This window comes from Mirounga angustirostris, unplaced genomic scaffold, assembly GCF_029215605.1.
Source record: "Mirounga angustirostris isolate CCGP_5_RB_7025 unplaced genomic scaffold, mMirAng1.0.hap1 SCAF_4, whole genome shotgun sequence".
NCBI lineage: Eukaryota > Metazoa > Chordata > Mammalia > Carnivora > Phocidae > Mirounga > Mirounga angustirostris.
The window spans coordinates 44,682,706-44,695,015 of record NW_026991712.1 but is presented as its reverse complement, the minus strand read 5'-3'; the positions used below and the strand labels follow the sequence as shown (position 1 = coordinate 44,695,015).

Sequence of the window (12,310 nt, the reverse complement as noted above, 5' to 3'; positions counted from 1 at the left end):
GCCTGAACCAAAGTAATGGCAGCAGGTCAAACAGACGTGTTCAGGAGGCAGAATCCATAGGATTTGGCCGATGATTAGTGGTGGGGGATGAGAGAGAGAGGAGGTAATCAAGTGAGAGTCACGAAGACTGCTAGCAAACACCCCAGTTCTAGCTCCTTCCTGGTACGTGCATGACTCTATTGAAGTTACCGCTGGCCAGGTAACTTGTTCAGGCCAGTAAAAAGTGAGATGATTTCCAGATGAAAGCTTTAAAAACCAGTGTGCAATTCACCATGTCACAGTAACCAAGTGAAAGATGGTGGCTCTGTCAGCCTGGATCCCAGGGTAAAAGTGACCTAAAGCAAAGATTCCCTGACCCTTCCCCAAGTCAAGCTGAACCTGAAGCTGTGTCAACAAGTAAGCAAACCTCTACTTTTTAACTCACTGAGATTTAGGGGTTTTTACTACAGCATAATTTAACCTGTCCTGACCAGAGCTCTAAGAAATGCCCATCCTAGACATGTGTCCAGATGAGAACAATACTTAGAGGGGCACCTGGGTGGCTCAGTCGGTTAAGTGTCTGCCTTGGGCTCAGGTCATGATCCCAGGGTCCTGAATCGAGCCCCGCATCGGGCTCCCTGCTCTGCGGGAAGTCTGCTTCTCCCTCTCCCACTCCCCCTGCTTGTTTTCCCTCTCTCGCTGTGTCTCTGTCAAATGAATAAATAAATAATCTTAAAAAAAAAAAGAACAATACTTAGAAACACAAACAAACTATAAGTCTATAAATCTGTCTTCAAGGGCAGTAATAACTACAGGTACAAGATTACATTAAAAATGGGGGAGAGGGGAGCTTTAACTATTTCCCAGCAAAAAAATAGGTGCATTGGGCGCCTGGGTGGCTCAGTCATTGAGCGTCTGCCTTCGGCTCAGGTCATGATCCCAGGGTCCTGGGATCGAGTCCCACATCGGGCTCCCTGCTCAGCAAGAAGCCTGCTTCTCCCTTTCCCATTCCCCCTGCTTGTGTTCCTGCTCTCGCTATCTCTCTCTGTCAAATAAATAAATAAAATCTTTAAAAAAAAAAAAAGGCGCATTTTTTTTTAAAAAGGAAAAAATTTAAATATGTACTTGGGAAATTATATTTCTTATGATCTAATAATTGAGACTATAAAGTGTATGTACTTTTTTCTTATTTCAAAAACGTAGAGTGTCAGTTTGCTTATCCCTTTTTGGCACACATGGAAAAAGCAAAGAAATATGGTTAATAATAGACACAAAGCAAAGGAGAGCCCCTTTTCTTCTTCTATATATTAACCTTCACAATCATCTCCTGCGTCTAAAATGTAAATACCACTACCTGCACCACTAATAATAATTGCTAACAATGACTGAGAATTGACTATGTGCCAGGCAATACTTAAAGCCTTCCCTAGACTAGCTTATTTAACCCTCATAACTCAGCATGGGCTAATCAAGGACTACTTCCAAAGCCTATGACTCTCATGACCACTCTACCTCACTTCCTTTTTAAGGTAAGCTCAGATAAATTTCTTTAATCATGGGCATTAAGAAAATGAGTTTTCTTAATGGAATAGAGAAGGGGGGGAGGATCTTTTAAAAGACAGGAAGGGAAGAAAAAAAGAGAAATATGCGGAGAAAGTGAGCAGCTGTGGGCAGTCAGGGGGTATGAGGGTAGAGAGGCTGGAGGTAGAATGAAGTTCTAGAAGACGAAAGAGAGAGACTAAAACAAAAATCAGCCTAAACTAAGCTTTCTTTTCACCCACATACCCTGGGTGAATTCAGTAAACTGTTTTAGTTGAAAGAGCTAATAAGCAGATAGTTAAGAATAAAAAAAATAAACAAAATGTAACCGACTATGTTCACTGGCTCTACAACACACCCTGCTTATAGCTATGAGTAAAAAATTACAGTATGACACACCTCATCAGCCCATCCTGGTTTCAAACCTCAGCTCCCCACTTGGTAGGTGAGTGACCCTAAAAAAGTGTCTGGAGGGCTAAGCCTCTGTTTCTTCCTCGGTAAAATTATGCTAATAATCTCTCTTTAAGAGACCGTTTTCCTTTTTTTTCCCTTCTTTGCTCTTGACCCCACAGCACCAACTTCAGAGTTGCCTCTTGTCAGGTGTGGTTTCAACTACATAATTACCTTAAATTATGTCCAAGCACAAAGTATAAATTCTTATTCATGTATTTAGTATGTTAAAAAGCATTTTAAAAAACTGTCCTTTTATTTTAAAGATTTTATTCACTTATTTTAGAGAGAGAGGAGGGGGAGAGGGTGAGGGAGAGAGAATCAAGCAGACTCCCTGCTGAGTGCGGAATAGGACATGGGGCTCAAGCCCAGGACCCTGAGATCAGGACCTGAGCCAAAACCAAGAATTGAACACTTAACTGACTGAGCCACCCAGGCACTCCAAAACTGTCTTATTTTTAATTAACAAATATATAATGAATCCTCATTATATACTCCGGACTACAGTAGCTACTAAATATACTAATATGCAATGAAGCCATGGTTTGAGACCCTATCATAAAACCATAGTGCATAGTTTTACTTCACCAATTACTTAGTACCCAGGTGACCTTGGGTAATAACAATAGTAATGGCGGGCGCCTGGGTGGCTCAGCTGGTTAAGCGACTGCCTTCGGCTCAGGTCATGATCCTGGAGTCCCGGGATCGAGTCCCGCATCGGGCTCCCTGCTCGGCAGGGAGTCTGCTTCTCCCTCTGACCCTCCTCCCTCTCATGCTCTCTGTCTCTCATTCTCTCTCTCGCAAATAAATAAAAAAATAAAAAAACAAAAAAACAAAAACAAAAACAATAGTAATGGTGACAAAAAAGAACATGTGTTTGTTAAGCCAGACTCTACTGAATGTATTTGTCTTATGTTAATTGTCTCAATAATCCTATAAAGTAGGTACCACTTCTTTCCCCATTTTGCAAATAAGGAACTGACTACAGAGAAGATAAGCAACTTGATCAAGGTCAACAGATTCTATGCAGACAGTAGGACTCCAGGGCACTAGTCCTGTGCTCCAAGCTGTTAAACAAGTCTACACTATATGCATAAATACATTATGCAGGGCTGGCTTAAAGATGAGAAATAGTATTTGGAAAGAGCTTAGGGTAGTAAGCACACAGCAGGTGAACAAGAAAAGGCTCAAAGACACAAGCTATACTGGAGAACAAAGCCAACTAACAGAAGGAAACTATTCAGGCCCTTAGTCCCAACCCTCTTCCAAAGTCTTAGAACACGTGATCTATTTTACCCAAGGCTGGGTCAAAGTTCATGGTTATACTTAGTACTATAGGCTGTTGTAAAAGGGAAAAATTTAAGTTCAAAAAACATATCAAACCACCATAAACACCAAACTTTCTCTCTACAAAAAACCCTTATCTATTTCCATGCCTCCATGAGCCTCATTCTAGTCGTTGCTGCTGTTGATTAGAATCAACATGAGATTTGCAAAAGTCGTTTAAAAAGAAGAAAAAAATCTTAATTTCATCACAAAAATGGTAGGTTGGGTAGAATTTTTTTTTTTTTTAGATAAACTGCTAGTTTATTTAAATTGTTTAACCCGGTGGTCATAGTTTGTTAAAGTTATATATTGTTTTGAAAGCAATTCGTGGTGATAAAAATTATTCAAACTAATGAATCAGGAGATATTTGGGCTTTAAAACAATACCACACTCCTAAAAATACCAATATTTATCTTTTAGGAATCAGTGGTTAGAATTATTCTTAATTCAAAACAAAATGAGTTTCTAGGGACTAACAATAATTTATTTTTAAAACAATACAATGTATCAGAATCACTAACATAATATAAAATACATCTATCCCTATGGTTTTGAATGCTGTATCTCTTTACTTCCATACCACAGTTTTATTTAAGTCAAGCTGAAGGGCTGAGTTCCTGGGAAATCACTATATGAACTCTTTGTAGTTTACAATCATTGAATTTGGGAACTCAGTAATCTAGTTCAATCCCTTCACTTTAGAAAAGAGGAAAGCAAGGACACATAGGGTTAATGATGCGGTCCAAAGTTAGGAAGTTTGTAAAGACAGGATTCCTTTCTTCCGGGAAGATGGTCTCCTCACTAGCAGTATTTCTATTCCTCAGTCAATTGCACTGAGCTAGAGAAAACTAAATAGGATAAGCAGAACGTATGAATACAAGCAAAAAAGAGTGTAGAAGATGTGTATAAAGAAAAATATATGCTCACTAGGCAAAAGGTTATCTGTCCTATTTTGTTTTACCCCTACCGAGTGATTTCAAAATGCAGTTCCTCCAAAGAAAAATAAACAGGAGGATTTCCCCCTTTGCATCGTATTAAAGCAAATTATCTAATGAAGAAAAGGCCTATTACAAGTTTTAGGAGACTATAATATGGAGTCTGAAGCTACTCCCTCCGCTGTTTACCCAAACACTTCCTTCAGCCTCGTGTCCTTAAAAAGTTGAGTCAAAACCCTGGATGCATTTTGCAGGCAGGAGAGAAAGCTAGGAACGTGAAGCCTTCACTCCCTGACTGTTGCCAAAGCTGCGACAGAAATAAGATGACAAATGTTTAAAATTGACATTTTCATTCATCTCCCCTCCAAGTTAAAAGGACTTTTCATTTTTAACCATACTCATATGCCAAAAAAGAGTTCTTTCTCTACCAGGTCTGAGGCCCCGACTTAGATTTGTTTTATTTGTATGAGATTTCTCAGCGTGCGACGCAAAGTGATTCTAACTCCTGTTGTCAATGGCACTTCTCTGCTGGCATTTATCTGATGGAGCGCCCTCCAGGACCGTCACAAGACCGCTGGAAAACAGTCTTGGAAAGGGATGGGGGGCAGCGGGACACCACTTACCGAGAACACTGCATTCTGAAGCCCAAAAGGAATGGGGGTCAGTCTGGCCAGCGCCACCACTTTCAGGCCGCTTCCTCCCTCCACGACGCGAATAACGGCGCTCAGCTTCTCGCTGCTCTGGATCCTGGCGGCCACCCAGGTAGTGAGCAGCCGCTTGCAGACCACATGCGCGATGAAGGTGCCGATGAGGACGCCCACCACCATCAGTCCCATGCCCAGCACGAAGCCGTACAGGTAACCGGCGGCCACGTTGAGCACGATGTAGCCCCAGCCGCAGGGGAACGAAACCACGATGAAGCCCACGACGAACAGCAAGACCCCCAGCAGCGAGTCGAGGCTCTCCACCCAGAGCAGGAGGTGCTGCAGGTAGCGGCGGACCAGGGCCAGGGAAGCGAAGCACAGCGCGGCCAGCACGCACACCAGCACGAGGCTCCGGCACCAACAGGTGCTGCCGAGGCAGCAGCAGCGCCAGTTTCTCACCTCCGCCACGCCGACCACCACGCCGCCGCCGCTGCCGCCGCCGGGGCCGCCCGCCAAGGCCCCGCCCGGCGCCGGCAGCTCCGAGGCTGCTGGCGGACCGTGGCGCTCCAGATAGGCGCCGAGCAGGGCGCCCGAGGCAGCCGCCGCCGCCGCCGCCGCGCTCGCCCCGCCCCCGCGGGGGAGGCGATCGGCCGCGTCGTCCCCGCCCGCTGCCCGCGGCAGGACCCAGCGGGCCGGCAGCTCGGTTCGGCCCTGGAGGGCGGCGTGCTGCAGGAGCCGGGGTAGTGCCTGGAGCAGGCTGCCGCTGGGGCTCCACATGCCTCGGCCGGCGCGGGCCCTCAGCCGGCCAGCCCCTCCGCCGCGGCGCCTCTCAGGCAGCGGCCCTTCATGGCTCCCCGTACGCCCTGCCTGGACTCCCTGCGTCTGCTCGGGGAGCAGGAAAGGGCCCGGGGTAAGGGCAAGGTCTCAGCGGCGGAGGGACGGGTCCGACGGAGAGTGAGAAAACTCTGGACCCAGCACCGGCCGGGCCCGCCCCTTTTCGGCCAGAGGGGGCGGGGGCCTCGGCGTGGGGGCGGGGCCAGCATGCCGCTCGCGCTAGGCCCCGCCCCCCTGACGCACAGTCCGGCCAGCTGCAGGGATGGTGAGGAGGGGTTGCGGCGGCGGCCGCGGGGCTGGCCGGGGCTGGGGCTGCTGAGGGGAGTTGCTGGGAGGAGAGAAGGAGCCGAGGGGACGTGGACACCAGAGAGAGAAGGAAGTGGCAGTGAAGTAGAGTGCGGTGACGGGCTGGGGACCCGGCGCGCTCCCTGTCTCCCCTGGCGGGCGCGCGCGTGCCTGCGTGTCGGGGCACGCGCTCTTCTCCCCCGGACCGAGTCCCAGTCCGCAGGCTGCTTGGATCTTTGCCCATTGGTTGTTTCTGCAGTAACCTCTGATTCGAGCGAGCAGCTTTTGGGACGCTCACATCCACAGCTCCTTGCGCGACACTGGAGGAAGAAGAGTTCTTGATTTGCTCTGAGGAGAATTTGCGAATTGTTTACCTCCCCAGTCCCCATGTGGGTATCACGGATCCTTCAGGAGATGGAGTAATTAGATAGAAAGGCCCACCCTTGACAGAATGCCCCTTCTAGCCCCAGAGGTCCTTTACCAAGTGCCAGACACTTGGACTAGGGACTTCTCAAAAAGATTCACGAAAAGACATTTCTTAAGGATTCCCATTATCAAACGACTCCTCAAATTTTTTTGCTGTTTTTTTTTCCGCTTTTCGCCTTTTTAACTTTAATGTTCCCCGGGTCCTCTTTCCTTCTTCCTTTTTTAGAATTGGTTGAGCCATCTCATCCACGCCCATAACTTAGATCCCACCGTGTTTCCCTTGTTCTGATGACCCCCAATCCCGTCTTTCCCTTGTGCTTCAGCCTGTGGACACATGGGAGTGCAGTTCCTGTAGGCGCCTTAAACTTAGCATGGCTTGGTAGATAGCAACTTGGGCTCCAATGCAAAACATTTTATTAAGTGTGGAAGTGGTCATTAACTTCTGAATCTCAGGGTTTGCTTTTAAATAGCAAAATGAAGATAATAGTACAACTTAATGACATAAAGTGAGGATTGATAAAATACAGCTGACCCTTGATCAACAGTGGTTTGAACTGTGTGAGTCCACTTACACTCAGATTTTTTCAGTATACTACAGTTCTATAAATGTATTTTCTCTTATGATGTGCTTAATAACTTTTCTATAATTTATTTTATTATAAGAATATACTACATAATACATATACGAAATGTATTAACCAACTCTTCATTGGTAAGGCTTCCAGTCAACAGAATGCCCCTTCTAACCCCAGAGGTCCCAATGTTGCAAAGGGTTCAAGGTGAAAGAAGGACTCGCATTTAGCCGGTTTTACTTCCTCTCTAGAAGCTTCCAAAACTACCTTCCCATCAGCACCACACTCAATTTGATGTTTCCTTTCCATTTCTCCACTGTTTGCTACATAATTATTATCACATTTGTCCACTGTGTCCAAATTTTTAGTCTACATCACCGTCTCTGTCTTTAGACTGAATTTCTTCAAGATGGGCTCATTACTTAAGCACTAAGAAGGAGTAAGCACTTTATAAATGTTTGAGGAATGAATAAATTATCACAGTTTATAGGAAAAGATATTAAGGCAGACAAACCAGACAGGGCCAACACAATTGTCTGGGCAAGAATCCACGAAGGGCTGAAGTAGGGTAATGGTCATGGAGTTAGTAGGATGAGAATAAATTAGAGGGGAACATCTATAGGTTTGGAAACTAAATGAATGTTGGAAGAGAGGGAGGAGTCAAATATCTGGGTTTCTTATTTGATATTGTGGCTCAATTATGGGTCCACTAACCAAGAGAAAAAACACAGAAAGTTTCTGGGAAAGATAAAGGATTAGGTCTTGGTACTTGAGATTTGAAATACCTATGATTTAATCCAGTTGTGGCATTCCAGTAGGTAGTTGAAAATATGGATAAAGAGTGACAATGGGGCATTTCTTAGAAATTTTGAGATTTGTGTATAGGCAGCAGTTAAAGCCATGGTTATGGATGAGTGAATGGTGGTGAGTATATCAAATATTTTCTGTTCTCTTTCAGGTACAAGCAGGATTGCATTTCCTGGCTTCCTTGTAGTTGGGATGAGTCACATGACACATTCTGCCATGAATTGTGAGCATAGCATTTAATTGCTGATGCAAGACCTTCCAGAACTCTTTTTGCTCTTTGCCATGGCAATCAACAATGTTCCAGAGAGTATATGCTCTGTAAGTCTTGGTCTTAGAGGGAGGATGATGCAGAAAAGAGTCCCATTCACCTCATGATGGATATTTAAAAGTGAGTGAGAAGTCAACACTGGTTGTTTTAGGCAACTTAGATTTGAGGGGTTTATTTGTTACCAGAGCAGATCTTCATCTTTCTGACTGATGGAAATTAGAAGAGAAGAATGAAATCTTGAGAACACTAATATATTCATTAGACTATTTTGCATGTAAGAAAGAGACCCAGAGACCACCTCAATTAAAAGGGTGAAAGCAAAAGGGTTTATATGGATATATGAGTAGGTGTTAGGAACGAAGGCCCTTCTAGAAGCTGTTCTCTTATTTCTTTCCCATTGGCTCTCCATTTTTTCTCTACCTCTTTGATCTGTCCTCACACTACTCTTCTTATCCTCTCCCCTACGTTCCAGAGGAACACAGTCCAGTTGCAAGACCCCTTATCTCTGAGCCCCATCATTGGCTGCCAGCCAGTTGGTCGTCATGCTACTTGTATGTCAGGCACCCATCCTGACCCAAACAGTGCCACCCCTACACAAAACACCTCCCAGCTCTCCTGAACCTGGGAGCTCTGGTCAGGGCAATGCAGACTATAACATGATGTTTCCATCCTTGCCTGCTACGATTTATTTTTCACAGAACTGCTGAAGCTATGTTTTACAAATGGAAATTAGATATGTCTTAACTTACAAACACTCCAACCTGCCACCCCCACCTAAAACCTTTCTTTTGCATTAGCAAAAACACCCCAACTCCTTGCTAAGTCTACAAAGCCCTTTATGATCTAACTTCTGCCAACCAGTCCTGCCTCATCTCCTGCCACCCTCCCTCCAGCCACACCGGCCTCCTGTCTCTGCCTTGGATAGGCCAAACTGATTTCTACCTCAGCATGTCTGCACTCTGCCCTTGCTAATCTCTCTTGTTTGAATACTCTTCCCCTAGCTTTTAGAAAATTTATTATCCCTTCCTTCCTTTTTATTTATTTTAAGTTTTACTGTGATCTCAGAGTCTACATTAGAGTAATGGTACTCCTTTTTTTCATTTGTATCTATGATCTGAAATGTGTATAGTTATTGCTTTACTGTCTTCCCTAAGGAGTCTTGGGATCCTCTGTAGTCCCTAGAATAGTTCCTGGCACATTAAATATTTTTAAGTGAATAAAGGGGGGTGGTAGGTAGTGTGCTTGTGACTGGCTGTTTCCTGCTAGTCCTCCATCTGGGTTCATTCTCTGCTTTTCCCTGCCTTGCTGTGTGTCTCAGGAGGCTGAGCTCTAGAGTTTGCATTACCCAGCCTCCTCCATGCTCTGGCTTTCCAGTTAGGTTTGACCAATGAAAGGCAGCAGAAGAAGATGGAAGATAGTAGGAGTAAGAAGTGGACAGGGTGTTTACCTCTGCCTAACCCAGTTTCACTGTGTTTTTGGCAGTAACTGAATTCTTCCATGATCAAAGTTCCTTTATCAAGTTTCCAGCTCCATCCTGGCTCTAGTAATGGCTTCCTGATGCTACACCATCCTTGTAATACTCCCTTGATTAGACTCTCTTTACTATGGTTTCTGTTGCCTACTGGGACCCTGACTGATAGCTGAAAAGGATAAAGGCTGATTAGTTCAGTACTACTAACACCCGAGTTCACACAGCTTACCCAAGGCTACGCAGAGAAAGTGATGGAACCAGGTTTTAAAATCAAAGTTCAGGTGTTATGAAAGATCAGGAGAAATTATTATCCAAGGAAGAGAGAATATTAAGAAGGAAGGAAAGGATAGCAGTGCCCAATGTTGCAAAGGGTTCAAGGTGAAAGAAGGACCAGTAAGTGTCCTTTAGATAATCTGTTTTAAAAGTAGCCACTACGGGGGCACCTGGGTGGCTCAGTCAGTTATGCATCTGACTCTTGGTTTCGGCTCAGGACATGATCTCAGGGTCTTGGGATCGAGTCTCGCTTCCGGCTCCCCACTCAGTGTGGAGTCTGCTTGTCTCTCTCTCTCTCTCTCTCTCTCTCTCGGCTCCATCTCCCCCCACACACACTGTCTCTCCCTCTTCCCCCCCATCCTCCCCACCGCCTTTCTCTCAAATAAATAAAATCTTAAAAAAAAAAAAGTAGCCACTACAGCATTAGGGAAAGTACTTTCAATGAAAGGCAAATTGTAGAGGTGTGAGAGTAAATGAAAGGTGAGTATAGCAGAGTTTAAATGGCTTTTTTGATGATCCTGAACAGAAAGAAAGGAAGAAAAGGGTGACAGCTAGGAGGTAATGCCAGGTGAGGAAGATGGGGAGATTGTGTGATGTTCCAGCGTGTTCATAAATTGAGATAAGGAAGCCTGGGGAGAGAAAAGGATTGAGAAACAGAAAGGAGAAAAGAAGTGATGAAGCCAGGTTCCCAATGAGGTGAGGAGGGTGGGATTAAGATCTGGGGAAAGGATTAGCTGCCGGGAGGCAATGCTTTCTCTGAGGTTTAAAGAAATGACTAGGAATGAATGCAAATTTGCCAGTGCTGATTTCTAATTGTAATGGAGTCTGTCGTTGGGGGTTTATTTGGAGAATGCAGATAGTTTTTCTCTCCCCTTTGATAGCCTAGGACATGATTTACATGAATTTCCCTGATCACAAATAATTTCCCTGATTTATCTTCTCAGCTCTTTAGGTGTCAGTCATACACTGGGTACATTTTTCCAGCCTCTTTGTTTTAGACTTGCCACTGTGCTTGTCATTTGAATTCCTTACTTTGTTAGTATCTGTGAGGAGAGGGAAGGAGGTAGAAGAGGGAATCCAATCAAGCATTATTAATTACATTTAAAAGCAAAATGGTAAGATGCTATTAAAAACTAATTCAATGGGGGGCGCCTGGGTGGCTCAGTTGGTTAAGCAACTGCCTTCAGCTCAGGTCATGATCCTGGGGTCCCGGGATCAAGTCCCGCATCGGGCTCCCTGCTCGGCGGGGAGTCTGCTTCTCCCTCTGACCCTCCTTCCTCTCATGCTCTCTGTCTCTCATTCTCTCTCTCTCAAATAAATAAATAAAATCTTTAAAAAAAAAAAAGGCATTAAAAACTAATTCAATGGTAAATTACTCTGCAAACTCTAAATTATTTTATAATTATGGATTTCACAATATTTCACAATATTACCTTCACTTAAATTTAAGGACATCCATAATGATAAGTACATTTTGCTATGTGGGTATTGAAATTAGTAGTTAAAATTAATTTGCTGAGATTTATTATTCATGCAAATTGTTTCTCATGCACAATTATGAGTCTTTGCATGAGTGTAAGCAGTGCATCAAATACTGGAATCAGAATAGTGCTCTTCTTCAAGAAGCTCTCCAGCTAGCAAGGCAGATACTTTGAACACTACTTTTGGAAGCACTTCACAGAAGACAAGTGCCTTATTTTTTTCAGATTTGCTTGAGATATATAATTTAAATGAGTGTCTGGACCCTCTGTGAAGTTGTTATATCAGTGTTAACAACTAATTTTTTCTAATGCTACATATTTAACTTATTTGTTCAACAGGAGCATAGTGGGGATATATACTTTGCTAGCTGCCTTGAGACTATAAAGATGAAGGAAATTCATTTCCTGCCTTCAGAAAGTATGGTCTAATTGTGAAGAAGGGAACATTAACTCAATTACAAAGCATGCGTAATGGGTGCATCAGAGTGGTATCAAGGGGTTTGGGATGGCAAGGGCAAGGTAGATGATTCCTGATGGCTGGCCATTTCCCACAAATGTTCTTCATTCTGTTCCTGGGTTTCCTTAATTCCAGGAGCTAATTGTGAATATAACCAGTCTTCTTCTATAACTCCCTCTGTCCGTCATTATGGTTGTGATGGGAAATGCTATAATTTCCTCCAGCCTTGATCTGCCATCATTTTGCTCACGCACCTGTCCATCCTTTACCAAGTACACATTTTCCTGAAGAGTTTATCTCCAGCCTCCCTCTCCTCTTACAATGCTCTTCAGTACATATTTGACCCAGAAGGAGTGAGTCTTGATGAAGGTGGCAGGTAAAAATTAGCAGAAAAGGGGGAAGCACCCACTCATATCAGCTAAGTAATTGTTTAGCTAATTACCACTCACAGTACGAAAATTACAGGCTGATGCTACAGTTATAACTTCCAGTCCAGAACAATCAGAAGATTTGGTGTTTCTAATTTCAAGTATTTTCAATTCTGTGAAAACAGTATATCAAG

At 44.2% G+C, this 12,310-nt stretch overlaps 1 protein-coding gene and 1 long non-coding RNA gene across 7 annotated transcripts in view; one reads left to right on the top strand and one right to left on the bottom strand.

Moving 5' to 3' along the window:
- TMEM64 (transmembrane protein 64) overlaps window positions 1-5,830 on the bottom strand; it is a 75,743-nt gene extending 69,913 nt beyond the window's left edge. For 4 of the 6 annotated variants that reach the window (XR_010410606.1, XR_010410607.1, XR_010410608.1 and 1 more), the window contains exon 1: window positions 4,854-5,829. Coding sequence is in view for 3 of the 6 variants with exons in the window: in XM_054512543.2 (XP_054368518.1) it covers window positions 4,854-5,651 (798 nt within the window). In the remaining 3 variants the exon portion in view is untranslated. Of the gene's footprint in view, window positions 1-4,853 lie in introns of all 6 variants that reach the window. The other 2 variants (XM_054512542.2, XM_045896261.3) reach the window with 2 other exon arrangements.
- A 39-nt stretch (window positions 5,831-5,869) lies between these two features.
- LOC135364095 (uncharacterized) overlaps window positions 5,870-12,310 on the top strand; it is a 103,214-nt gene continuing 96,773 nt past the window's right edge. Inside the window, exons 1-2 of the long non-coding RNA XR_010410609.1 lie at window positions 5,870-5,973; window positions 7,950-8,186. This is a non-coding gene — a long non-coding RNA (uncharacterized LOC135364095). The remainder of the gene's footprint in view (window positions 5,974-7,949; window positions 8,187-12,310) is intronic.